At 37.8% G+C, this 26,793-nt stretch overlaps 1 protein-coding gene across 9 annotated transcripts; it reads left to right on the top strand.

Annotated features, from left to right (window-relative positions):
• The first annotated feature begins 270 nt into the window (after positions 1–270).
• PKDM7D (Transcription factor jumonji (jmj) family protein / zinc finger (C5HC2 type) family protein) lies at positions 271–25,039 on the top strand. Of its 9 annotated transcripts, XM_088979112.1 has the most exons (14): positions 271–424; positions 3,559–3,615; positions 3,750–3,821; positions 3,898–4,045; positions 4,171–4,242; positions 4,330–4,407; positions 4,530–5,051; positions 5,162–5,389; positions 5,592–5,753; positions 8,477–8,845; positions 8,941–10,534; positions 10,626–10,729; positions 19,709–19,906; positions 24,338–25,039. In XM_088979112.1, exons 4-14 carry the CDS (start codon positions 3,923–3,925, stop codon positions 24,665–24,667), a joined length of 3,780 nt encoding a protein of 1,259 aa, XP_088835238.1. In that variant the 5' UTR covers positions 271–424; positions 3,559–3,615; positions 3,750–3,821; positions 3,898–3,922; the 3' UTR covers positions 24,668–25,039. The 9 variants fall into 9 exon arrangements, with proteins under 9 accessions (XP_088835238.1, XP_088835233.1, XP_088835237.1 ...); XM_088979107.1 differs by having other exon boundaries at positions 278–424; positions 3,750–4,045; XM_088979109.1 differs by having other exon boundaries at positions 374–424; positions 3,559–3,620; positions 3,750–4,045.
• The last annotated feature ends 1,754 nt before the right edge of the window (positions 25,040–26,793 follow it).

Below are 26,793 nucleotides of genomic sequence, written 5' to 3'. Positions count from 1 at the left end.
AAATGTCACAACCCCTAAGTCCAGAGTGGATTCTGTAATTTACACTTAAAAAGTAACAACTTGAAAAGATGTGGCGAATAATGGCCATGTGATCAGATTATCCAAAATAAACGGCCCTGGTGATGGTCCCATAGATTGTTTGATCACATCCAACCGTCAATATTCTGTCACGTGTCCGAGAAATTTTTTACTTCCATCACGCTACAAGTGTCGATCAACAGGACTATAGGTCTATACTCCATAGATGCACAAAAGGGTATCTCCAAAGTCCAAACTAGCGAACTAAAGATAGAGAGCCAAAGCCAAAAGGGAAGCGAACCAGAAACCCACCTACTACTTAACACCTTTCTTTACTTTTTTGATTTTTCAGTAAGTTCTGGCTGAGACTGTTCATTGGTGGTGGAGAGGTTGGGTCCCGTTGAAGGTTATAATACCAGCAAATTCTCACCAATTTCTCGCGTTTTCTGCTCCAATTTCTCAAAGCCTTTATTACAGTTTTCTTATTTGTTTATTTAAGATAATTTTTTTATATTTATTAATAATAATTTGTAATGTTTGTAAATTGTAGGACTAAAAAGGCCATGAGTCCATGACTATTTCTTTAGGGGCTGTATGTAACTATGTATGATTTCTGTTTGTTAGGGTTAGGGTTTTAAAATCGATTATTTCATTCTCTCAAGATTTTTTTTTTCTTTTCTTTGAATCGTTCCTTTTGCCAGTGAAATATCCAGTATTGCTGAAGATAGGTTTGTTTTGCACCCATAGGCTGAGTCAATTGGCTCCATGGTTTCTTTATTTGCAAACTTAGGGTTTATTGTTGTCTGTGATTGGTTGAGTTTCAGACTGTAGAGACTGGTTTGGGGTTGAGAGGATGCAGTTTTGTTTCCAATCTATAGTTTTATATACCCACCCATAAACCAGTTTTGCTAAAGAGAATTTCCTTTTAAAGGGTTCGTTGTTGTGAGATATCTGGTCTAGGGCTAGATCCGCGGTCAAGAAAGCGGTTTTTCTGCATCGACTAATCTACTACAAGAAAGCTTTATTGTTTTTGGACCTTTTCGTTTTTCTAGATTTTTGTTGAATTTCTCCCTTCTAGGTTCGTCTGATTATTGTTTTTTCTTCAATATCTTGGGTGTCATCAATGCACTTGAGTTGATTTTAGGTCAAAAGCAGGAATCGTTCTCTTAAGTCTAGAATATGTAAGTTCACTAAATTTTAGAAAATTTCTTTCCTTTTTTACATGTGATTTTTCTGTTGATTGCTCCAATAAAAATAATATTTATTGATTAATGTTGATTTTTGTTGGTAGAGATTACTGTTCATTTTTTATGATAAATAAATATCCTCTATTAATTAATAATTTTTATGACTTGTTAAGCACTTTTATTATATTTTGGTTCATTTTTGTTTATAGTAGTGATCTTCAATATGTGATGATGTTTAGAATCCTAGTATCAAATGATAAGACTGCTTTATTGTTGAATGTGATAAGGGGAGAAAAATTCTTTGATCTTTGGTAAGATATGACATTTTTATGTGCTGACTAATTTGCAATTAAGAATCTTTAGCCTGCACTTGTGCACAGATGGTTTTGGTAGAAAGATCCATTAAGAATAATAGTTTTGTCAACCACAAAAACAGAAAAGCAAACTACATAGGGCATGGCAAATTTTTGGAAGCAAATCTTACTGAAGAGTTTATTTCTATCTGCAGTTATGCTGCTAGTTATTTTCAATAATCAAGGTTTTGATTCTGAGATTGCTATGTTGGCATATGCATCTTAAAGAAACTTCTGAAAGATACATTGCTTCAGCAACAATGATGAAATATGAATTACTTCTTTGTTCTGTGAAATTTGAGAAGATAGATACTGGACATCTCTTATGTCTAATGAGTTATTCCAAAGTGAAAAATGTTCATAGAGGATGTGATCCTCTAATTGGAAACTCTGGATGACATTGTTTGCAAGTTTATGTTGATGGTTCATGGTTTAAGCTGTAAGTTCTGGTAATATCAGCTTGTGTGTGTATCAGATCAAGGAATACATCAATTATGAATAAAGGAAGTACAAACCCAAGATCTTGGAGTGAGCTCAGAAAACCAGCAGAAGAAGAGAACTGCCCTTAAAGATAGGTGGTAATGCCAAAATTTCCATTGAAACACCTCAGTATGGAGGTCTGCTCACTCCCTAGTCCTTCTTAGGAAGCACATTAGCAACTGAATTGGTGGTTCAGACTCAAAAGCCAGTGATTTCACCTTTCTGATATGGTTGTTCATCTCTTATGACCTGTTGAAAGGTCAGATATTTTGCTGATCACAACCTAGGAATCACCCTCACACAATGAATTCAACAAAATCCATTTTACGGACAGTTCAAAACCCAGAATGGGGGAAATGATCTGAGCTTTAGCAGAACTAGTCTCATCTGTGGGTCCAACATACACCAGCAATACCCCTTGACCACTTTTTGAAATTCAGATAAACCATGAAATCCTGGGGTTATCCAAGGAACATATGTCAAATCCAATCATCAACAATTTGAAGTACATGGAAATGCCTTGTCTAGGGGTCAATGGGAGTGTCCCTAAACAATTTTACATCATGAAGCCAATAAATTACTTTGATGTGGGCAAGCTCAAATAGCTCATGAGAGTCGATAACTTGAAAAAATCTATCATTTGTATTACTTCCAGATTAAAAGATAATATATAGGAGGGGATATGCTACACAAGTATATGAACAAAGTGTTCATTATCTAACCTGGCCCAAAAAAGTTATTTAGGTGTGCTTTCACTAATTAAAAAAAATTTCTGAACCCCTTTCTGATTAGAGAAGCATATCTGCCATTGAGTTCAGCTCCTCTTGAGTCTATCTTATTTGGATGTTCATAGATGTGAAGATTTCTATAATCTTGTGAGGGAAATGGGTGAAACACCAGAGTCCTTTTCAACCTTTTGACACCATTTTTCTGTGTTAGAGAATCATTCTCAATTGCCCTTTTCCAAAGATGAAAGCTGAAGCTGATTAGCTATTGAGCATCCATAAGAAGAGCCCTTGCTTCTGCTTAGATAGAATAAAAAATCCCCAATAGGCACAGAAGAGGTCCAGTGAATCCTTTCATTAATTCTACAAGCAAACTCCATCAATTCCATTGCTGGTTTCCCCTAATAGTTTGACTTAAATGAAAAATATGAAAATTTACCAAGTTCAATTACTGAATCACAATAAACAAGATAAACAAAAGTTCACAATAATCTGCTTTCTCTATTAGAAACGGTGGTATTATGTACAGAAAAGATAATGTCATTCTTAGACAAGAATCATACCATCGGATGACCTGTTATGCGCATTTGATGTTCTTTCTATAATACCATCTTCCTTTTTAATGACCTTTTTTCCAGATGACCCCCTGAAAAAAAAAAGAAAAAAAAATAAAAAAGCACATAAATAAACAAAGAAAAGAGCAAAACTGAAAAAGAAACGAAAATGCTGTTGGTTTTGGATATGGAATCAACTTCTCTTGTAGAGTCCACTTATAAGTTTTATTTATGTCTACAGATGCAGTGCCAGGTTGATGGATGTCTTCATGTATTGCTTACTTTCATACAACTTTTGGTGAGGTTAATATATCCTAGTCCTCTTATCTTTGACCTTAAATTCATGTCTATTTTTAATCTTAGGATTCAACTTTGGGCTTTGAACTGCCATATCTTAATCTATTTTGCATGCTGAGTTCTTTTGATTTACAGTGTTGATGGGGACAGAATGCATAAGAGCTTGTGTTAAAGAAGAGAAAATTGAGATTCCCACAGTTCCCCCAGGTTTTGTGTCACTTACATCATTCACTTTGAAGAGGATAGATGATAGTTATGTCATGACTAGTTGCATGGCCTCCAGTGCATCTGAACAACAGCCAAATCATATGGATATGGAAGATGATATTGATAAACCAAAACTTACAAGGTGCCTTAGGCAGAGACCTTGGATAAACTATAGTCAATTTGACAACAGCTCAGATGAATCTGATTCTGAACAGTTTGATCAGGTCAGTTGTTTTTTCCACTTCTGTTTCGTTGTGCCTTATTCTAGGATGTTAATAATGTAAATTTCATTCATATCAATGGAGTCCCAGTTCTGAAGTATTTCTTTGATATTCCATTTCTCTTTCAGAACCTTTCTGCAAGGCCTCGCCTTCCAAGGGGCATCACCAGGGGTTGTTCAGAGTGCAAAAACTGTCAAAAGGTAGTTTTCTCTAGTTAATTTCCAAATATGTGAATTTGGCTTATGTTTCTGTGATGCATGTAATTGATAATTGACATCTTTGACTAGGTAACAGCAAGGTGGCATCCAGATGAAGCATGCAGGCCTGTCCTTGAGGATGCTCCTGTATTTTACCCAACTGAAGAGGTCTACCCTATCTCTTGTCATTTTATGGAATTGGTTGCTTCTTGCCCGGTATTTTTACTTTTTCATCAAAAGATAGGTTCTTTATAGAAGAAACTTCTAAAAGTGCTTTTAACAATCTCCAGGAATTTAAAGATACATTAAAGTATATTGCAAGCATACGCCCAAGAGCAGAGCCATATGGGATTTGCCGCATTGTACCTCCCTCTTCTTGGAAACCACCGTGCCCTCTTAAGGAAAAGAATATATGGGAGAATTCTAAATTTGGTACTCGCATCCAACGGATTAATAAGCTTCAAAATCGGGATTCACTGAGGAAAATATCTCGAATTTATACCCACCTGAAGAGGAAAAGGAGAAGATGCATGGGAATGGGATTCAATTGTGTGACTGGTAATACTAATATCATTAATGAAACTGCATATTATGAACCTGAGAGATTTGGATTTGAACCTGGTCCAGAGTTCACTCTGGAAGCATTTCAGAAATATGCAGATGATTTCAAGATGCAGTATTTTCACAACAATGATGAGAGTACAGATGTGGGTGGTAATCAGACTGTTCTTCAAAAGAAGTTGGAACCATCAGTGCAGGATATTGAGGGCGAATATTGGCGAATGGTTGAGAAGCCAACTGAAGAAATTGAGGTATGATGGAAGAAATTGGTAGGCCTAATACGAAATTCTTAATTCTTAGGGTTTTTCTCGTCTAAAATTATTTGGATAGCTTGATATATTGCCCTGGTATGCTTTTGTAGGTGCTCTATGGTGCTGATCTAGAAACTGGAGTCTTTGGTAGTGGGTTCTTGAAAAGGTCCTCTCCAATGATGTGTTCCAATAGTGATGAGAAATATTTGACGTCTGGCTGGAACTTGAACAATTTCCCAAGGCTTCCGGGTTCTGTTTTGTCCTTTGAAAACAGTGATATTTCTGGTGTCCTAGTGCCATGGTTGTATGTAGGCATGTGCTTTTCATCATTTTGTTGGGTAAGGGATGATTTTCTGTTTAGTTTTCATGTCTGACTTATCATTATCTTTTGCTTTAAATTTCTACGAGCAACTTGCTTTAGTCAGTATGTTTCATGGTTTAGCATAAGCAATAACTGTGCATGTTTTATAGGAGCAGTTTTTGTATTATGATCTCTATTTCTGTCTCTTCTCATCCCTCTCTTTTTCTTTGGAGGAACAGCATGTTGAAGACCATCACTTGTATTCATTGAATTATATGCATTGGGGTGCTCCAAAAATGTGGTATGGTGTCCCAGGGAGAGATGCCCTTAAGTTGGAGATGGCTATGAAAAAACATTTGCCTGACTTATTTGAAGAACAGCCTGATTTGCTTCATAAGCTTGTAAGTTTATCTTTTTATATTACTTAGCCTATATTATCAAGGATGCATAATTTTGTAACATTGTAGGCATGGATACATTTTTGCACCGGTTAAGATTTGTATCCATCGCTAACGATCCAAAACCAAATTCACTTGTATTATTTTATTTGGACCGGTCAAAACTTGAAAATATTTTGAGGCTACAAATTTTATTTTCTGTGACTAGAAGCCTTTAGATAAAGTCCTGAACTGTTGGGCAAATGAATGGACTTTTCTTTTTTTTTTTTATCTATTTCCTTTTTTTATGGTAGCTAAATTATTAAATTTATCATTGGAAAGTAGTTTTATGTACTGTATACCAGCATCCGAGAACTTATTTGCCTATATTATACAAAGTGCCCTGTACCCCTTTTAGTATTCACATTACTCTATATTATATTGGCCCCAAAACAGTCTATCCCTAGTTGCTCCTTGCTTGGGCAATGCGTTAATCACTCACTTTACTGATCTAGCAACCCTATTTTATATGGCTCTCAACTCCCTTGTCAAGAAATTTATCTCCCTCATCATGTGCCAGTACGGCCACAGGCCTTGATTGTTAGTCTCATCCAACTCACTACCACATTTGAATCCCCTTTCACAATTACATTTTGGAAACCCAGATTTCTTCTGGTTCTTGATCCTTGTACTAAAGTTAATAATTCTGCCCTTAAAGAATCATCAGTACTAGATGGTCCAGAATATATTGCAACAATATTTCTTTTACCTCCCTGTCATAGTTTTCAAGGCGCCAAGGCGAGGCTAGGCGACGGGAAGGCGCCTAGGCGATGGATTTTTTTATGTTGAAAACATAGATCCTAGGGTAGTTCCCTAGGTACCATAACCATATTTCCTTAATAATTATTCATAGTTTTCATAAGAAAAGTATAAAGTTCATATTAAAGTATAGAAAATCAACATATTCATTAGAAACCCTCCAGTGCCTGATGATATAGGGTTTCTAATGCTGCATCCATCAAAATTCAGCTTTCATCGATGTTCTTGAACTCTAGGTCTTGTCACCGATGAATTTTCCATATTCCAACCCTAATCCCTTGTGATTTCATGGAAAAAGGAGCAAAGAATTCCATGGATTTCACCCAATGTCCATGCTTGCCACACGTCTCTTTCTTTCTTGCTATCCCCTTGAGTATTTGTCATTTCTTTCCTCCCATAAAGACCATGAGATGGCTGCCCTTGTGCATCTCCACAAAATCTTCCTTCTCCCTGACTCCTTCTTGGCGTTCCGTAGAAAAAGGATCAGTCCTGCTACTTCATTTGGAGGATCCCACTTGCAAGTTGCAGCCAAAAATAGAGAAGCCACTCCCACTTTCTCTGAGGTCAGGTGTCAATATTTTGGGATTCGATGGCATCCTCAGCAGATCCAACAATTTACCTTTGGTGGAAGGTATAGGTGGGGTTATTTTGAGGCTGGATAGGAGCTTTGTTTTTGCTTATAGTGGCCCTGTTTCTGCCACTGATGTCTCAGAGGCTGAAGTCCACACATTGCTTGTTGTTCTTTGTGTGACTAAATCTCTGCATTTGGATTCTATTATGGTAGAAAGTGATTCTAGAAATGCAATTGGCTGGGCCAAAAATCTAAGTGATGGTCCTTGGATGATGGCTCATCTCCTTAATGAAATCTATGATATTGCAGCTTTAAATGGATCCCTAGGATTTTGAATTGTCAAGCAGTTGCTCTACCTAAAGCTGGGTTGGCAAGTTTTTTTTTTTGGGTATACTGCTAATTGTTATCCTTCTTGAGTGGGCTTTTATTCTTTTTGTTTGAAGCCATTGTGTGTACATTTTCTCATGTACATCCTCGTACTTCCCTTTTTTGTTTAAATGAGAGTTATCTGTTCTCAGTGATTTAAAGGCATGCCTGAGGTGTGCCTAGGTGCTTCAGGTGCAGCACTCTCAAAGGCGTGAGCCTGGTGCTCCTTGCACTTCGCATTAGCTATTTGAACTAATGCAATTGGGAAAAGAATAAAAAGATTGAGAGTTTTACATGCTGAATATATTTTATATGTTATGCTTGTTTTTACTTTTAAATTTTCATTTTAAATATGTTTTACATTTTATGTTTATGCATTTTAATTTGACATAAAAGGTTTTTCTTTGAAACATTTATTTTAAATTTTTTGATGGACTATCCATTTTATCTTCTCATGAAAATTCTCTTTCACTATAAAAAGAAGCAATGAATGTCCTTTAATTTCTATCTTCTCAACGTTAAGATTTCTTAAATCTTCCTAGGCTGCTCTTATCATCTATCCTTTCAAAGGGCTCTTTTTTTCATTGCTTCTGATAACCCATTTAGGTTGTGACTAGTTAGTCTGGGGTCCTTGCCATAAGGATAGGAATATTGGATTGATACTGTATCTACATTTATAAACCTCTGATCACATTCCTTGAGTTTAGTTGTGGTTTTTTTTTTTTTTTTTTTGTGTGTGTGTGTGTGTGTTTGTAACAGAAACTTATGTCATTTTTTCTAATTTTGTTGGAAATTAGATAACTATAACAATATCATGATTTTTTTTCTGTCAATTGACCTACTAACATGATTTTAGTGAGGATAAACTTTAGCTGGAAACTAAAGTTGGTTTTGAATTACAAGAGATGTTCTGTATCCTTTCATGTTTTATTGTCCTTTTCAATATTGTAATCTTACTTCCTTTTTTTTCCCGGGGGGGGGGGGGGAGCAGGTCACGCAGTTCTCTCCGTCCATTTTAAAATCTGAGGGAGTTCCTGTCTACCGTTGTGTCCAGCACTCTGGGGAGTTTGTTCTTACCTTCCCTCGATCATATCATTCAGGATTTAATTGTGGGTTTAATTGCGCTGAGGCAGTAAATGTAGCGCCTGTTGATTGGTTACCTCATGGGCAAAATGCTGTGGAGCTGTATTGTGAACAGGGGCGAAAAACATCCATTTCCCATGATAAGCTGTTGCTTGGGGCTGCAAGGGAAGCTGTCAGGGCACAGTGGGAACTTTCATTACTGAGGAAAAACACCTTAGATAACTTAAGATGGAAAGATGCATGTGGAAAAGATGGGATCTTAACAAAAGTTCTCAAGGTAAGCTCTGCTGCAATAGTTAATGTGCATGTCTCAACTTGTAATTTTTTATCAAAGTTATTGTTTCTAACCACTTAAGTTTCTGATTTGCATAGACACGCATTGAGATGGAGAATGTTAGGAGGGAATATCTTTGCACACCACAATCAAGGAAGATGGACATAAGCTTTGATGCGACAAGTGAGAGAGAATGCAGTGTATGTCTATATGATTTGCATCTTTCAGCAGCTGGTTGTGAATGTTCTCCTGACAAATATGCATGCCTTAGTCATGCAAAGCGGCTTTGTTCATGTCCTTGGAGTGCTAAGTTTTTTCTCTTCAGATATGAAATCAGTGAACTAAATCTCCTTGTTGAAGCTCTGGAAGGGAAACTAAGTGCAATATACAGATGGGCAAAAGTAGATCTTGGACTCAATTTGAGTTCTCATGTCTCCAGAGATAAAGTGCAAGTACCTGGGCTTGTCAGTAGTTCATCCCCTTTGTTGGAAGGAACCTCACAAAAAGAGCAGGCATCACAGGATTCTTTAACTTTTACCAGTACTGCTGTTGGTTCTACTCCTAGATTACAACCAGTAATTAAACCCCCTTTGTCCCAAGTGACATCTTTGAAAGACCTGAAAGCGGCAATAAGGGTCAAAGCATCTGGTCTTGTAGCTAGTATTTATCCACAGCAGAAAGAGAAACCATGTGAATCTGTGTCAATTGTTAAGAACAACATTGAGTCATGTGTACCAGATAAACCTGAACATGATAAAGAATCAGCACGTCATAGCTTGATCGCATCAGCTTCCAATGCAAGTAGTCCAGTTTGTCAACTCTCTCGGGAAGACTTGTCATACACTGAGCTTCCTCAAGGTTTTTCTAGTCAAAAGAACACTTCTGGTTGTGCTGACTTAGGTCTGATAGGGAAGCCTTCAAGCGACTTAGCTGTGGTAGAACCTAAAGTGAACAACATAACAAAGTCTGGGGATGGTAACATTATACTTCTTAGTGATGATGAGGATGAAGAGCTACATGGGCAATTATCACATACGACACTGGGTTCTTCAAAGGACCAGGAAGTTTCTAAGAGACTGTCAAAATGTGATGACAAAGTGAGTGCATGTGATTACCCAAAAGATCAAGTCTTACAAACACCAGAAACTAATGCATCAGTAATGAATGAAGATGATATTAGTTTGTTAGCAGATGTTGGAAAGGAGGATGGCTCTTCTTGTCAATTGCATGTAAAAGTTGAAGACTCTGAAAAAGCTAAAACATGCATGGCATACAACTTCATGATGCAGAAGGATACTTCAACAGGATCCTTCCATCAGAACCTAACTTGCAATGTAGGTTCTCCAACTGCAGATTCTGAAAAAAATATTCAGGGACTCTCTTCTACTCAAGCCACTGGCAAATGTAATATGGCTAATGTAGAGAGCTGCTTTCCACCATATGACAGTGGAACGTCAGCCAAGGATAAAGATGAAAAGATGGGGATACATGTCAAACCAAATGTGGAAAGAATACCACCAGTTATGGGAACTCTGTCTTCTGGCCCAAATAATCTGGATAGGTATTTCCGTCAAAAGGGTCCTCGCATTGCAAAGGTAGTGAGAAGGATTAACTGTAATGTTGAACCTCTGGATTTTGGTGTTGTGATTTCTGGAAGTTTGTGGTGTAATAGTCAGGCCATATTCCCAAAAGGTATGCTGTGTTCTGTGTTCTCCATGGTTCACCTCTCCCCCCTTTCCTTTCAAGTAAAACAATTATAGTATGCACTTCTTCCTTATTGCAGGGTTTAGGAGTCGAGTTACATACCTAAGCGTTCTAGATCCAACAAAAATGTGCTACTATGTTTCAGAAATCCTGGATGCAGGACGGATTGGGCCTCTATTTATGGTAATTAAAGTGTTCCTTTCATTTTTGAGTTTCCATTATATACTTGATTCAATAATTTTTTGACATGGAGGTTTGATTTTTCATTTTTCTGTTGTAATATGTGCAGTCAATTTGTTTCTTTTCTATTGGTGCTTAATATTTTCAATGCTTTGAGGAAAGATTATTTTAGCTTCATAGAAGAGTGAGATCTCAAGCCTTTATTATAGCCCAGAAATAGTTTCTGATGTGATTGTTAAGTTGGGAGTGATGAGTATAAGAGTTACATTGACGAACACAGAATATTAGGGTTGGACTTGAATTTGAATAACATAAGTAGAAGTTATGTAGTATTATCATTTGATGACCGAGGTATAGTCACCATATTTGAGGTGGCACCTAGGTGACAAGGCACCCTTGGAGGAATCTGTTTGTGGGAAATGGTAGATTTCCTACCACTCCCATGGAATCTTGTACTATGTGCATTTTTTATTACAAATAATACAAATTTGAGTCACTTATCATAAAGAGAAGGAAAAAAAAAAAAGAAAAACCAAGGTGGTTATGACCAATGCCAGCAGAGACAAATGATGGCACAAATGATGATTTAATTGCTATAAATTGGATGCTTTGAAAGGATAAGGAGAAGGCCAAAGGGAATGTGGTTTCAGATACTGAGAAAATATTTAAAGACTTGTCTATAGGTAGGGTAGAATGGTGGAACATGATCTGTATGGAATTATGGATGATTCAAGATGATTGGGGAAATGTTTGGTGGTAATATTGCTGATGATTATGGCACTTTGCATTCATTTTTCTACTTATCATTTGAAGGGCCTCTACTTTTTCTTGTTTTTGGATGTGTTATGGGTTTTGGAACTGGAGCATGATTGCACAAGAGGGTCATTTGTTCTGAAGTGTTTGGAACTTTGGCATCTACAATAACATCTAGGCCAACCATGTGCCAAGATCCACCAGACTTAGTGGGGGGGGATGTGCCAGTTGTTATCATGTATCTTGTGTATATGTAATTATCTGGTTAACCTCTTCTTAAATTTCTCTCTCTTTCTCTCTCTGTCTCTCACTCTGTGCGTGTAATTATCTTGTTGTCTATGGATTCCTATAAAAATGTATATGTAATTATCTGGTTAACCTCTTCTTAAATTTGTCTCTCTCTCTCTCTCTCTGTCTCTCACTCTGTGTGTAATTATCTTGTTGTGTGTGGATTCCTATAAAAATGCATCTGTGCTTTCCATTTTCCTTATTGCAATAAAGTCCTAATTTTTGATTAAAAGAACAGTGCTTGCAGAACATAAAAGATAAGATGCATGCTTTTAGTAAAGCTTTGAGCTTGTTATTAGGCATTTATGTACTTGAAACTTGAAAGTTAAATTCACTAGGTTGAAACGTCACATGATAACTCAAGACTAGCAATTGGACTCCAATAAGGTGTATTACCCCAGAATAATTTAGTTTCAACTCTCTGTTCAGTTTATTATTCCCCTGGCTTATAAAAACCTATTGGGGACAATTTGGTTTGGATGTAGTAAAAAAGTGCCAGCAGAGACAAATGATGATTTAATTGCTATAAATTGGATGCTTTGAAAGGATAAGGAGAAGGCCAAAGGGAATGTGGTTTCAGATACTTAGAAAATATTTAAAGACTTGTATCTTAGTAGACTTGTCTATAGGTAGGGTAGAATGGTTTAGCAGGAATTGGTGGACTTTTCAGAAGAAGAGATGGCACAGTTATTTGGGCTTTCAGTGGACCAATAGGGATAGCCTCTTCAACAAAGGCTGAAATTATGGCAGCTCTAACTGGAATCAGGATAGCAAGAGATCTGGGTTTTCAGAACATCACCATAAAAGGAGATTCAGCAAATACAATCAGGTGGCTAGCTGACCATGGCAGTGGGCCATGGGCTTTAGCACATTTCTTGACTGAAGCAAGGGATATCCTTCTCAACCTAAATGCTCAGCTGGGGTGGATCCCCAGGGAACTAAACACTGAAGCGGATGGCCTAGCAAAACCTGGTGTTCACAGGGATGTCTTATTTAGTAATAGTTCCCTCCCTACTTAACTTCTGAGTTGTAATTTCTGTGTACATCTCCTATGTACATTTTTTCTTTAAGGAGAATGTTTTGGGCTTGATTGTAAGACTTATATTCTGATTTTCCACCCATCCTTTGGGTGGTGTTATCTGTATTCTCCTTTTTTATCTTTAATGAAAGTTACCGTTTCTTATAAAAAATTGGGGAAATGTTTGGTGGTGGTGGTAATATTGTTGATGATTATGGCACTTTGCAGTCATTTTTCCACTTATCATTTGGAGGGCCTCTACTTTTTATTGTTTTTGGATGTATTATGGGTTTTGGAACTGGAGCATGATTGCACGAAAGGGTCATTTGTGCTGAAATGTTTGGAACTTTGGCATCTACAATAACATCTAGCTCAACCATGTGCCAAGATCCATCAAACTTAGCAGAAGGCTTGTCTCCCTCTTTGCCCGTAGGGGGGGGTTGTGCTAGGTGTTATCATGTATCTTGTGTATATGTAATTATTTGGTTAACCTCTTCTTAAATTTCTCTCTCTCTTTCTCTGTATGTGTAATTATCCTGTTGTGTGGATTCCTATAAAAATGTATCTGTACTTTCCATTTTCCTTATTGCAAAATGGTCCTAATTTTTTATTAAAAAAAGAGCGGTGCTTGCAGAACATAAAAGATAAGATATGCCACATGCTTTTAGTAAAGCTTTGAGCTTGTTATTAGGCATTTTTGTACTTGAAAGTTAAAATCACTCGGCTGAAACTTCACATGATAACTAGCACTTGGACTCCAATAAGGTGTATTACCCTAGAATAATTTAGTTTCAACCCTCTGTTCGGTTTATTCCCCTGGCTTCTGAAAACCCTATTGGGGACAATTTGGTTTGGATGTAGTAAAAAAGTGGGGTGGTTGCTGTGAGTGAACAAATCAGGTATGCTGAGATGGAGGAGCGACGGAGGAAATCAGTATGGGTCGAGGGAAGGATGTACATGTTCGAGGAGGTTTTATTTGGAGGGAGAGAATCCCAAAAAGTTAGAGAAGGAAAGAGATCAAATTTGTTCCTAGTTGATGAAGCAGTAGTTTGGTTAAAAGGTTTTGTTGACGGAGCAGTATTTTTGGTGAAAACAGAAGGTTGAGGGTAGAAATAGAGTGGTTTTATCAGATTGAGCAAAGGAAAAACATGAAAGGGTGGTTTTTGATGCTGTCAGAATTTTATAGACATGGTCGAAGACAGATTACATGTTTCCCTGACGGTAGAAATAGTGTTGGGTGGAAAATCATAACAGAACTGTTACAGGAATTTCTCACTAGGAAAGAGAAGGGGTTGGAGATTATACGAACAGAGCTGGATATTGGTGGTAGTGAGGAGGTAGCTAGGGTATTTGATGGAGAATCCCGAAACAGCAAGAGAGGAAATGAAAATTCCATTGCTCTGCTCTGCATTGGTTCCCAAGATGATTGTGGATGGGGGGAAGGAGGGGTGGAAGAAAAAATTAGTGGTTTCAACAAGGGAAGAGGTTAAGGAATGACGAACAATATTGGATACACTAGCCAGTGAAGGAATTGTTATGGTGGAAGGTTGGTCTCTGTTCTGCAATTCAAAAAAATCTGTGGAGGGAATTGTGCTGTTAAAGATTCTGGGACTCCCGTTCAATCTTTGGATTGTACCAGTTCTGGACAAGATTGCAACTGCTTGTGGGGGAATCTTGTGGCTGTGAATGAGATGGACCTACATGCAGCAAGAATCAAAATTTCAGGATCAAATCCAGACAAAATTCCTCGTTCAATCAACTTGTTGCTTGAAGGTTTTTGGAGGAAAGTATGGGTAGCAACAGAAGCTGAAGCAACACTTTGGTGCTACGTGAAAAAGCAGGAAGATGATGATGGGGCATGGAGGACAACGCATGGAGGTGGGGGATTGGGAAAGAAGGATGAGGTGGAATTAAAGAATAATTTAAAAAATAACTTGGAAAGAGAAGGTTTCATGAAAAACAAGGGTGATCTTGGGTTAAAAACCCAAGATTTTATTTACTGGTGCAAGGACTGGAGTTCTATGTGCTGGAGCATGCATACAAGGTTCAAGAGCAGAATGAGAAATCTAAGAGATGGGGAGAGGAGATGGAGTTGGGTCGGTTTGGTGTTTCCAACCGGACTATCAACACAGTTCAGGTATCTTCACGTGACAGCTTAAATGATCACATGGGAGGAGGTCCAACTGTGTTAGTTGGGATTACTATGATGGAGCCCATAGAGAGTGGGCTGGACAAAGCTGGGTTAAATAAGGAGCCCATAGAGGGTAGGCTGAATATAGAGGAGGTGCATGGGACTCTAAGTGATCCAGTGGACATTTTAGGAAGGGGTATGATGGACGTTTCTGCTGGTCCATTATCTTCTTCTTCGACTAGACAATGAAGGCATGGACAGGAGAATAAGGGGAATTCTGCAATTAGGTCAGTTGAGACTCAGGGGTTTGATGTTGATAGGAACGAGGGAACTACAGCAGAGATTTTGGATGAAACACAGGTTTCTCTTGGTGATAATGGAGGCCAACAGGATGGTGGAGATGGCAGAAGAGAATTTTGTGCAACCGGTACTTGTGAGGAGGAGAATGATATGGCTACATTGAAAGGAAAGGAAAAGGAAAGGGTGGAGAAGATATTAAGGAAGAAAGTAAGCATTGAGAACAGGTCGGGGAAGAAGCAGAAAAAGGATTCAATTATTGGATTGGAAGGAAGGGCTGAATTAGAAAGGTGTGAGGCTGAAGGAATGAAGGTTGATAAAAAAGGGCCTATAGAACTAAACCTTGTGAGGGAGATTCGGAAGATGAAAACAAAGAGGAGGAAGAGGAGATTATGTTGGATGAAGTCCACGAAATTGAGAAGAAAACTGATCTAGGAACAGTTCTCGACATTGAGGTGGGGGTGGCTAAAAAATTGGGTCTGTTCTTGGGAGGAGAGGATTTTGCAAGAAAAAGTCTTTGAGGAAATAGAAGAAATTCATATGGGTCTTCAAAAGAATGTTGAGAAGGACAGTGAAACCACTAAGAATAGGTCTAAGACTACAGAGGAAGAGGGGGGCATGATTCTAACAGCAGAGCAAATGTTTGAGCAGAATGCAGTTCTAGAGCTTGAAAGAATTAATGATAAGCTGGAGAAAAGTGAGAGTGCTAAGGATATGCCCAATGCAGTTAAAAGGTTTAAACAACATAAAAATTATCGAGTTTTCCCAGTTTCAAGGGCTTTTGCAAAGTTAAAGGGAGGTCTATTTGGAGTGGGAATTAACAAGAGGACTATGAAGACAAAAATAGCTTCGAAGAGAAGAAAAGAGGTTGTTTCAACTGAAGGTCTGATGTGATTTTGTTTTTGCTCAGTAGGGGATGGGGAGTTTTGGGTCTGTTTAAATGATCGGGTTTTTTGAGAGGGGTTCAAGAAGAGGTCAGGCATGGGCAAATCTGGGCTTCAGTGGGTGGTTCGAGAGCTTTGTCTAGGTTGTTTTTTTGTTTTAAGTTGTGGAATGTTGGGAGCAGGGTTTTTGTTCTTTTTGGGGGATGATGCCTTGTCACCCTTTGTAATCTCCTTTCTTGTCTCTTTCTAATAAATTTTTTTTCTTTATTTTCCTTCAAAAAAAAGGTGTATCAGTTGTCTTCATGGTGTGGTGTTGTTGACAAATTTTGTCAGGAGATGAAGGTATTGGTGGGTAATTGCAATGGTTCTCTTCCAAGCACTGGTTCAAATTTACCTCTATCAGTGTATTTTCGATGATTTCCTTACTCAGGCATTGGTAAATAGAGAACAGATTCTGGTTTGTCTATTGCATCAGAACTAGGAAGCTGTATTTGTTTTGTAAATGCTCAATTACCTACGAGGGTTGTCTCTAAAGTTTCTGGTTGGACCCTTTAGAACTAGATTTTTTGAGTTCCTCCTTTGCGGGTGAATTGGTTTTTATTTGCTGATGCTGCAGGAGTTTGTAGCAGTTTTTTAGTTTTTAGTTCAGTTTCTTTTTAACTACCATCCTGAGCAGAAGTAAAAAAAAAATGAAAAATCACATATCTGGATTGTCATTTTTGAGTAGTCAAATTGGAAACTGGTGACTTAGAAAACTTGTTGCATCCCCTTAGAGGTGGTCCCATGTCTTGGGGTTTCTTGGAATGTAGCAGTGGACAAGTTTACTCAAAATAACACTGCAAGCTTGGAAGGAACCATATTACTTTTGGAAGAAGAATCTCATTGATCAATTCAATGCTATCTTGCTATCTCTGGTTCAAGTATAAGGTTGTTAAAAGACATGTGCTTGGATGATGAGTTACTTCCTATGCATCATATTCCCAAGCCTTCCATCTATCATTTCAAGCCATATCTGGACCATTACTTTTACTTGTGACTCTAGTGTTTCTCGAGATTTTGTGTATAGACCACCATTATCAACCTGAGGGTGGGCCTTGGCACAACAGTTGGGTTGGTCCATTGTGACCTGGGTGACCCGGATTCAAATCTTGGAAACAGCCTCTCTTCATGTGCAGGGGTAAGGTTTCATACATCTGTCCCTCCCCAGACCCCACACTGGTGGGAGCCTCGTGCACTGGGATGCCTTTTTATACCAACATTTTTTTGATGGGAAACAGTAACTTCCATTAATTCTTCAAAAAGCTTAGTACAAACTGTCACCTTCAAAAACAAGGTGACCCCTCATCAAAATTACAAACAGGCCCAGTAAAGCTCTTGCCTACTAACTCCTTGCTTTGCTAAAGCATCAGCCATTGCATTGGCTGATCTCCTAGTCCATTTATAACAGACTTCAAGCTCCCTTGTTAGTTGCATAATCTCCCTTACAGGTTGTCTAAGGGACCAGGCACCTAAGCTGTTTGTTGCATCCAACCTATTACTAGTTTCGAATCTCCCTCCACTTCCAACTGCTGAAAACCCAGCTGTTTAGCCGATTTGAGCCCCTGTAGGAGTGCCGGAACTTCTGCTCTAAGAGAGTCCCCCAAGCCTATGGAGCCAGAAAAAAGGGCCAGGACTTTTCCTCCCCCATCTCTAAAGACACCCCCAATTCCAGAGGGGCCTGGATTACCTACAGAGCTGCCATCAAAGTTTAGCTTAATAGCCATAGCTAAAAGGGGATTGGGGGGAGGGGGGGAACCAAACCTCTTGAATAGCTAAAGAGGGGCAGGAATAAGCTGCTATTGTACTCTGCTTTCTAACCAAAGCATCTACAGAGAAATCCTTGAACAGGTCCAGTGATTTCAGCCAGTGTATAACCTTGATGGTGATCCCTTCTATGACTTCATGTGCTGATTTTTCTTTCCCTTGAAAGATTGTGTTATTTCTCTCTTCCCACACTGCCCAAACAATTGCTGCCCTCATTGTTCTCCACGTTACCCTTCTTCTTTTCTTTGGTTGATGAAAAAAAGCTAGATTCAAGCAAAGGCTACAAACATGAGGGTATAAGCACCAATTCGGTCTTTTTCTCTGGAGCCAATCCAGAGTGTTGATTTTTTGGAGAACCACTTCCCAACATTATCAATTCTTTCTAAACCCACTACACCATTATCAAGATGGCTTTGTTGTCAAGCTCTCTTCTGCAAAGCAACTGGTGAATTGTGAGCACTTTGGTTATTCACTGTGCTTGGATCACTAGGATATAGAATCACTTAAAAGTTTCGTTGTGTCCAGGGAGTGCCTTCTAAATGATATCCTGGGTTATTTGTGAGGGTTGAAAAATGTCTCCCACTGGGAGAGGCAGGATCATGGAAAGATAGAGCTGACATTCTGAAGTATTTGGGAGAGGAGAAGAATGCCAGAATCTTTGCCAAAAGGGCTGCAATATTAGATTTTATTATCATAGATAAGTCACAAACAGGTTGGTTCATATAATCTTGATCAGTTGATCCTCTTACAAAAATTGAGTTTGGAGACGTCTTTGTTGATTATGTGATTGGAAGATGGCAGGTTGTCTCCAGTGCACCAATACATGGGCACCAGGGTATCTAGGATTCCATTCCTCCATGATGGTGATCCACTGAGCTCAACTTTGTTGGCTGTTTTCTGGAGAGCCTGGGTCTCTCTGAAGTGGATAGGTCCTTCAGACTTCAGAGATCATGGTATAGCTGAGCCTGATTGGAGATGGTACTTAAAGTAATGCTTGGTTTCCAGTTCACCATACTTAAGTAATGGCTGGCCAAGAGAACCTTTTTATGGGAGATTATGTTCCATGTTAATGCTTGGTTTCCAGTTTACCCCATGGTGTCCTTTCTGCCACTCTTCTTGGAGTTTGCACATACTTGCACAGTTGCACACTTATTTGTTAATATGTTTGTGCACATCCTGATGCCATTGTTAGTAAAAGGAGGTGTGTTGGTTTTTGTCAGCTAAGAATCATTTAATTTGATGCCATTGATAGAGAATAATAATTTAGTATTTAAATGCATGGTTTGCAAGGGCTGCTTTGGTACCTTTTCTTTGATTGTCTTTGAAAACTTCATAAAAGGAGGGTTTAAACTTAACTATTCAAAAACTAGTTCGTGCAACCTTAATTCCAACAGTCCAATTGCCTGTGGTTCTAGTCATATGCATACTGATGATGGTGGAATGGGATGGAATATAATCCTCTGACTGAAAATTGGCTTTTCATACATTGTCTGCTTGGTATGGAGGTTCAGTTGTCCTTCCCATCTGCTCATTGGATAGAAATGCTACATGTCTGTATGCCAATGAAGGCTTATTAAGAAATTTGTTATGCTGTTGACCTGCTGTTTGATGTTTTGAGGAATTCTGCTGCTATAACTTTTGAAGTCAAAACACCTGAATATGCATGAAATTATGTCTTCACACTTGAAGCATACGTTTGGGGGTGGTGTATATAAGATTGAATGCTAAACAGGGCTACACAGATAATAGATATGGTTTTGTGGTGTGGGTGTGTGTTATCATTTAACAGTTTCTTCTTGGGTTTTCAGGTTACTGTAGAACATTGTCCTAGTGAGGTATTCATACATGTCTCTGCTGCCAAATGCTGGGAGCTGGTAAGAGAGAGAGTGAATCAAGAGATAAGAAAACAACATAGTTTGGGGAAAGCGAAACTTCCTCCGTTGCAGCCTCCTGGCAGCCTTGATGGCCTTGAGATGTTTGGGTTCTCATCTCCAGAAATCATTCAGGTACTTGTACTAAAAGAATTTCTCGTACCCACAGCAAGGTGGTGGTGATTGGGGGGGTTCTTTCTGAGTTGTGAGATGACTGACACTGACCTTGTTGTCTATGTCTTCTAGCGTCAAGTGTAAAATTTGGGTGGTCACTGTGCAAAAAATGCTGAGGGTTAGGACTGTACCCAGTTTACCCTTTTCCAAGACCCCAGATAGCTGGGACCAACATTGTTTTTGATCAGTATAGCTGGGACCAACATTGGGTAATGGCCTTATGGTCTTTTTGATGGTAAGCATTATATTAGAATATTTAAAATAAGATGTACAATCCTGTGCCAAGCACCCCTTGAAGGTAGCTAGCCTCGGCTAGCCTCATCAGTATCTTGCTTATGATTAGAAGTTCCCATCCTGTGGGATTGATCCCCAATAGATATGACTTCTAAGCTCTAACTGTCCCTTGTTTGCAAGCCCATTAGCAACCTCATCTGATCTTGGCGTACATCTATATAAACTGCACAAAATTCAAGTACTATCTTTGTAATTTCCCTTAAAATGTATCTATACTTCTATGATCCATCTGTAGTTTTCCTCAACCAGCTTACAATTATATGTGAATCCCCTTAGATCAAAACATCCCTGTAGTGCAGTGATTTATCCAGCCATAATCTGTGTAGGAGGACCTATATCTCCATCTTAGTGGAGTCACCATAACCTGGTCCAGATCATAGAGTTAGTATGTTTCCTTCCCAATCCCTGAGAACACCAACTCCAGAAATTCCTTGGCTCTCCAAACTGCAGCTATTGGGATAGGGAAAATCCAATGTGATAACTGAATATTCTTTAATGAAGGTGAATCAACCACTTGTTGCCAATTCCTCAAGATGCCATTGATTATGTTTTCTGATAGATAAAGAGAAATTTTATTACTGAAAAACAGAATATGATACAAAGATGTGGTTAGCCTTGGCTAACCCACTCATGATACAAACAGAATCTTGGCTAACCATCCAAGATTTTGAGATTACAATTAAACTCCCTTTACTTGACCACTCCCCAATACAGATGCTCTCTGCCCATCCAAAACTTTGAGGTTACTCAATCACATAGCAATACTAATTCATTTGCTGATATAGGTATCCTATTTATAGAAGCTCCCAACTCTTGAATTAGATGCTGCAATTCTCTTATGATATGGCTATATTTCCATGGCTCAGTCTTATTACCCTTAAGCCAACCAGTTACCATCTGTTCTTTCACCTTCAACAATAAAATTCCTGAAACTTAACAGTTTGGCTCTAGTAAGGCCTTGGAGGGCTGCACAAATTTCGGCCATGGTAGTGTCTCCTATCTCTGTAGGTCCTGAATATAGTGCCAAAATATTTCCTTCTTCATTTCTGAAAACACCACCAATCCCTAATTGACTGGGAATTGGGATTCCAAATGCTGCAGCCATCAAAGTTTAGTTTTATGAGATTGGGATGAGGAGAGGTCCAAATGGCCTTGGTCAAAACTTTACCAGCTGAAGAATCTTTCGCTTGCTTCCAATTTCTCATAATGTCATCCACCATGAATAATGAGAATAGCTCTAAAGTCTTAACTCAATGTATCACTTTGAAAGTTACGTTTTCTATTATCTCCTTTGCTAGTCTTTCCTTATTGAATAATCTTGCATTTCTTTCTTCCCATAGGCACCAAAGAATTGCAGCTCTTGTGCATCTCCAAAGGATCTCCTCCCTCTTCTTGGCGGCTGAGTAGGAATCAAGAAACAAACTCTTCAGGTCCAAAGGGAGGATTCCACTTGCCACCAAACAGAGGAAAAAAATTCCAAATAATAGATGCAAAGTTATAGGAGATTAGCAAGTGGAAAGAGTTCTCACCACTTGCTCTGCAGAAAAGACAAATGTAGAGGGTGGATAGGTACCAAAAAGGTTTTTACTTTGCAGGTTCTAGAACAAGCAAATTTTGTTATGAAAGACCTCCCAAAAAAAGCTTTAATTTTGGGTGGGACTGGACCTCTCCATATGCCCTTCATAGAGAAAAAAGGAAGGGGTTGAGGGCATAGTTGTCAAGGCATCGCCTGGGCGACTTGGTGCCCTTGGTTGGGAGCCTCACCCAAATGCCTTGACTTGTAACAATTATGTGCCTTAATTATAATATCATTTATATTGCTGCATCTTATTAATATGTGCATTAATAATTCTATTATATACTGTATATATCGTTTGTACTTTGTTATTTTACTATTGAAATTTAAAAGATCAAAGGGTTTTGAGGAGAGAAAATGAAAAAAAAGAATGAATAGAAGTATAGAGAAGTTTATTTATTTTTTCTATTTTCTCTCCCCCTCTAATCAATTAAATAAAATATCTATTGCACTTTCCATCTTGGGTTATAACCTTCTTTAGTGCTAATTGATATGAAATTGCTCCATTAAATACTTTTTATAGTAGTATTATTTTTGAAAACAATGAAGTTAATATATTTAAAAGATTTTTATCTTTTAGATATGATGATCTGCCAAATTTTTAGAGGAAATTTAATGTTCGTAACTTGCTATTTTTTTCAACATGCATGCTGAATAGTATATAAAACTGGGGAACTAGCCAAAAGTTAGTTCTTTATATTATAAATTTTTTATCACCTAGGCATAACCTAGGTGCCCCAGTGTCGCCCAGAAACACCTAGACTCCTTGATGACGATGGTTGAAGGTCTCATCCTAAGGTAGAAAAAAAGGAAGCACAAGAGAAAGAGTGAGAGGCAGAACGGGTCTAGATTCTGGAGTCAGAGAATTGGGCTCAATAAAAGTTGCTGTTTAAAAGGTGAAGAAGAGTTACATTATCTGAAGTTTCACAATCCCTAATCCTTCGACGAAGCCCTAGGTTCCAGTTTAGACCAAGATCAGACACTAGTGCAATTGGACACCAAATAATCTTTGTTAGAGGAGAGAAAATATTGGGAATGTACCACTCAAGATGTCATCCATTGTAAAGGGTGCAAAAACATCTATCACGTCATCCCAGTGAACCACCGTAATCATGACATTTGCTATGATACTTAAAAGAGTCTAGCTTTTCTTTCTTCCCAAATCTACCATAATATGCTGCTTTCATGCATCTTTTGAGATATTTGTTTCTCTTCTTTCGTGGGGAGAAAAATGATGGGCTTCCAATGTTTACCAAGTGTTTTCACTTGCATTCAATAAAAGAGAAGGAAAATTCCCAAATACAAGATGCAAAATGAAAGGAGATTAACAGATGGGAAGTGTTTTCACCATTGTCCATGATAACCTTTTTTTGTGATGGTTAGCAGTAGCAAACCCTGTTTCCAGTCAGCAATTTGGGTGTAACAAGTAGATCATCATCATCAACTCTATGGCATTGGCTACATAAATCCTGTTTCACCACTCCGATCTGTTAAATGCCATATTCATTGTCAAATTTTGAGCGCTTACTACAATCCAAATCCTTTTTTGTCTGCCCCTAGCCCCTTCAACTTGTAATGGTTTGCTTCTTACGGGTTCCGTAGAATGGTCTTCTAGCATGTGACTATGCCATCTCAGTCTACTTTCTTTCATTTTATTGCCTATTGGAGCTACTCTTGGTTCCTTTGAATGACTTCATATCTGACCCTATTCTTTCTACCACGTTCATTTTTGGGACTTGTTTCTTCACTGTCCAAAACTCTGCTTGTTACAGCATAGCTTGCCTTTTGTTTCATCAAAATTTCCTTCTAATTTAAGTGGTATTTGCCTATTACATAAGACTTTGGATGCACCCATCCAGTTTGCAAATCCTTCTCTAATTCTCTGAGTGACATCCTGCTTGATTTTCCCCTTGTGATGAATTGTTGATCCTGAATTGCAGTCCTATTATTAAAGCATTTTTTTTGGGTTCACCTTACATCTTTCCTTGGGTATTTTTATGTGGGAGTTACAAGTAACTTTAGGTAGTAAGGTACGAAAGGAAGTACCATTTTCATTTTTTCAACCATCTTTGATTTGACAACCATATATCTATCTCAGTTTTCTCCTGATTTAAGACGCCATCATTTCTATAAATCTTTTTTTTTCTTTTTTTTTTTAATGTTGAAAGCCTATTTTTATCTTCTTAATGCTTTTCTTTTTGTTAATTCCACAGTACTTTGGTGTACATGGGAGCTTATGCAATCATTCTATGAATGTGTATGCATGAGTACAATGCTTTCTTAATAAAAGAGCTCTATCAACTAGTTTTTCAGTAGGCTACTTTATTTTAGTTCTAATATCAACGTTTGATTCTTTTATATTAGATTTGATTTAATGCTTACCAATTATTGGCAACTAGAGAAGCATGCTTCCTTGTCGCCTAGCCTTGATTTAGTGTCTTGACAACTGTGACGAGTGTATGCCTGTATGATTAAATTTTCTCAATGGATGCCAACAAATTGATTCATTATTTATTTAACAGGGCATAGAAGCAAGGGACCCAAATCGGGTTTGCATGGAGTACTGGAAATTCAGGTCCCAAAATCAGATCCTATCACATTGTCAACCTGGAAATGTAGTAGATCTCAAACCGAGGATCAAGGAGGATTTTAGTGATCAAGAAGCTGTTGCAGGCACTGGAAACCTACCTTCAGTCGGAGTTGATACAGTACTCAGAGGCCTCTTCAAGAAGGCAAACCCAGAAGAACTATATTCATTGTACAGCATACTGAGTGACAACACTAAACCAATAGCTGATCAAAGACTTGTGACTCAGCTTCTCAACGAAGAGATACAGAAACGCCCAAGATAATTTTTTGACCGGTCTCACAAAAGATTGAGACCGGACTTATTGATGCAATTTTAGCCTTTCTGATGCTGAATTGGGATTGTAGAAGCATTGTGATCTTCCCATCCAATGTAAAATTTTCCATGAATTTGGTACAGTATGGATGCATCAGCAAAGAAGCTGAAAATTCTTGGCGTGCCCATCCTCTGGCAAAATGATCCTGTGGCTGACCTTTCTTTTTCTCTCTTCCAGTATGGTCTCAAATCATTCTTGGTCATTTTAGCAATGACGCTGCTGCTATATATACCACATTTTTTCCTAGATAATGAATTAATTGTATTAACAAATTGTAATATGATCATTTTTGATAGTTAAAGGAAAAAAGTTTCTGCCTAATGCACAGAGGTCTATTCTTCCTTTTTTTGGTTCCTATTTTAGTCCTTTTGAGATTAACTGATGCTTGTGTGGTGGTTGACAGACATTGGACCGTCCTTGTTGGGTGTTGCAAACCTGTTTTCTTTCCTTTTGGATGTCGGTCACCCAACATATGTTTGTTGGGCTGATCCTATTTGACATTTTTTTTTTTTTTAAATTCAATATGGTTTAAGAAGAAATGCCTATAACTGTCGTCGTATCTTAATCTATTGGGTAAATTGTTGAAACCTCTCCCATTGCTCAAATTTCCCCTGAAGTTTAATAATTGCAATTACCTCCCTTGAATTTTTAGATACAGTTGTAAGTATACCCCTTTAGATAGCATGTTCTAAACAGGGCATGAAAATGCCTAAAATACTCATGCAATTACCATTAAGGCTGGTTTTTACCAAAAAAATACAAACTTTATGAACAATAAAAACAGAGAGTATTTAAAGTTGCATCCCTTTGAGTTATTGATTTTATGGACAAATTTGAAAAATAAATCAATTTCACAATAGAGATTGAAAGGGTTTGGGGTAGTGATTTATATGAAGAGAATATTTGAAAAATAAACATTTTTATCAAAAGCAATTGCATATTTGTATGGATATTTTGACATTTTAATACCTCTTTTTAGAAAATTCTAGTGGAGGGGGCCTACTTGTAACTATGTCAGAAATTTCATGGGATGGAATTGTAATTAACAAACTTTAGGGGAGGTTTTGAAAATACATTATCTCTACGACAATGGTAGAAAATCCAAAAACTTAAGAGGCAACCTTGTGCAACTAATAAATTCTAATTAATAAAAAATAACCTACATTATGTTTATCTTATTGTATGTAAATTATCAAACAATTTAGAAAAATTCAATATTTTTATTTAACTTTTTGATTGCCTCTTAGAAAAACTTAAGAGGCAATCATGTGCAACTAATAAATTTTAATTAATAAAAATTAACCTACATTATGTTATTTTATTGTATGTAAATTATCAAACAATCTAGAAAAGTTCAATATTTTTGTATAACTTTTTGATGGATCCATGTATTTTATAGGCCATCTATAGATCCATTGTATGGTTGTTTCTTAGTTCTTACCATCAAGATTACACAACACGATGGAAAAGAAAATAAATCTTTTTAATTTCTATATTTTCACAATTCTTTAAGGCTCTGTTCGCTTTTGATAAGTTATTTACCTGGGTAAATGCAGTTACCTGGGTACCCAGGTAAGTGTATTTACCTATATTCTTTTATTTCTTAAGTAAAAGGGAAAATGGCAATGAGGGAGAGGAGTCAAGATTTCCATATAGAATTTTAGCATCTTGGAGCAAAATTAAGCTGATCAACGAATGCTTATTTACTGCATGCTTATGGTAATGTCATCAATACTGCTCAAAGATTTCCATCAAGAATGTTGCTTTTCTCATCCCTTGAATTGAGGTCTTAGCTGAAATAGCAAGATCTTTCTGCTGGAATAACGATAGCATCTTGGAGCATAATTTGCAACTTGAGCACATCAGGGGCTGTGCAACGTGAAGGGCCATTATTCAATTTTGGTCATAGCTATCTGGACCAGGGGCTGTACAACCTGATTTTACTTCATTTTTATCTACCATGGAAGTATTCTTTTATTATTTCAGCAGCAGGAATTCAGGGGGAGGATTATAAGTTGTTAATGAATCTGCATGTTTTGATAAGCACATTGGAATGGTTCAGAGACTGGACAAAA

Source organism: Nelumbo lutea, chromosome 3 (assembly GCF_056320005.1).
Source record: "Nelumbo lutea isolate HS-2025 chromosome 3, American lotus-T2T, whole genome shotgun sequence".
Classification (NCBI taxonomy): Eukaryota; Viridiplantae; Streptophyta; class Magnoliopsida; order Proteales; family Nelumbonaceae; genus Nelumbo; species Nelumbo lutea.
The sequence above is the reverse complement of the archived record's forward strand: the minus strand, read 5'-3'. Positions and strand labels throughout refer to the sequence as shown.

Coding starts and splice junctions, on each gene's coding strand:
- PKDM7D (XM_088979107.1), top strand. CDS start 3,579: ATGTCTTCATGTATTGCTTACTTTCATACAACTTTTG. Junction 4,243..4,329: donor AGTGCAAAAACTGTCAAAAG/GTAGTTTTCTCT, acceptor ATCTTTGACTAG/GTAACAGCAAGGTGGCATCC. Junction 5,754..8,476: donor CTGATTTGCTTCATAAGCTT/GTAAGTTTATCT, acceptor GGGGGGGAGCAG/GTCACGCAGTTCTCTCCGTC.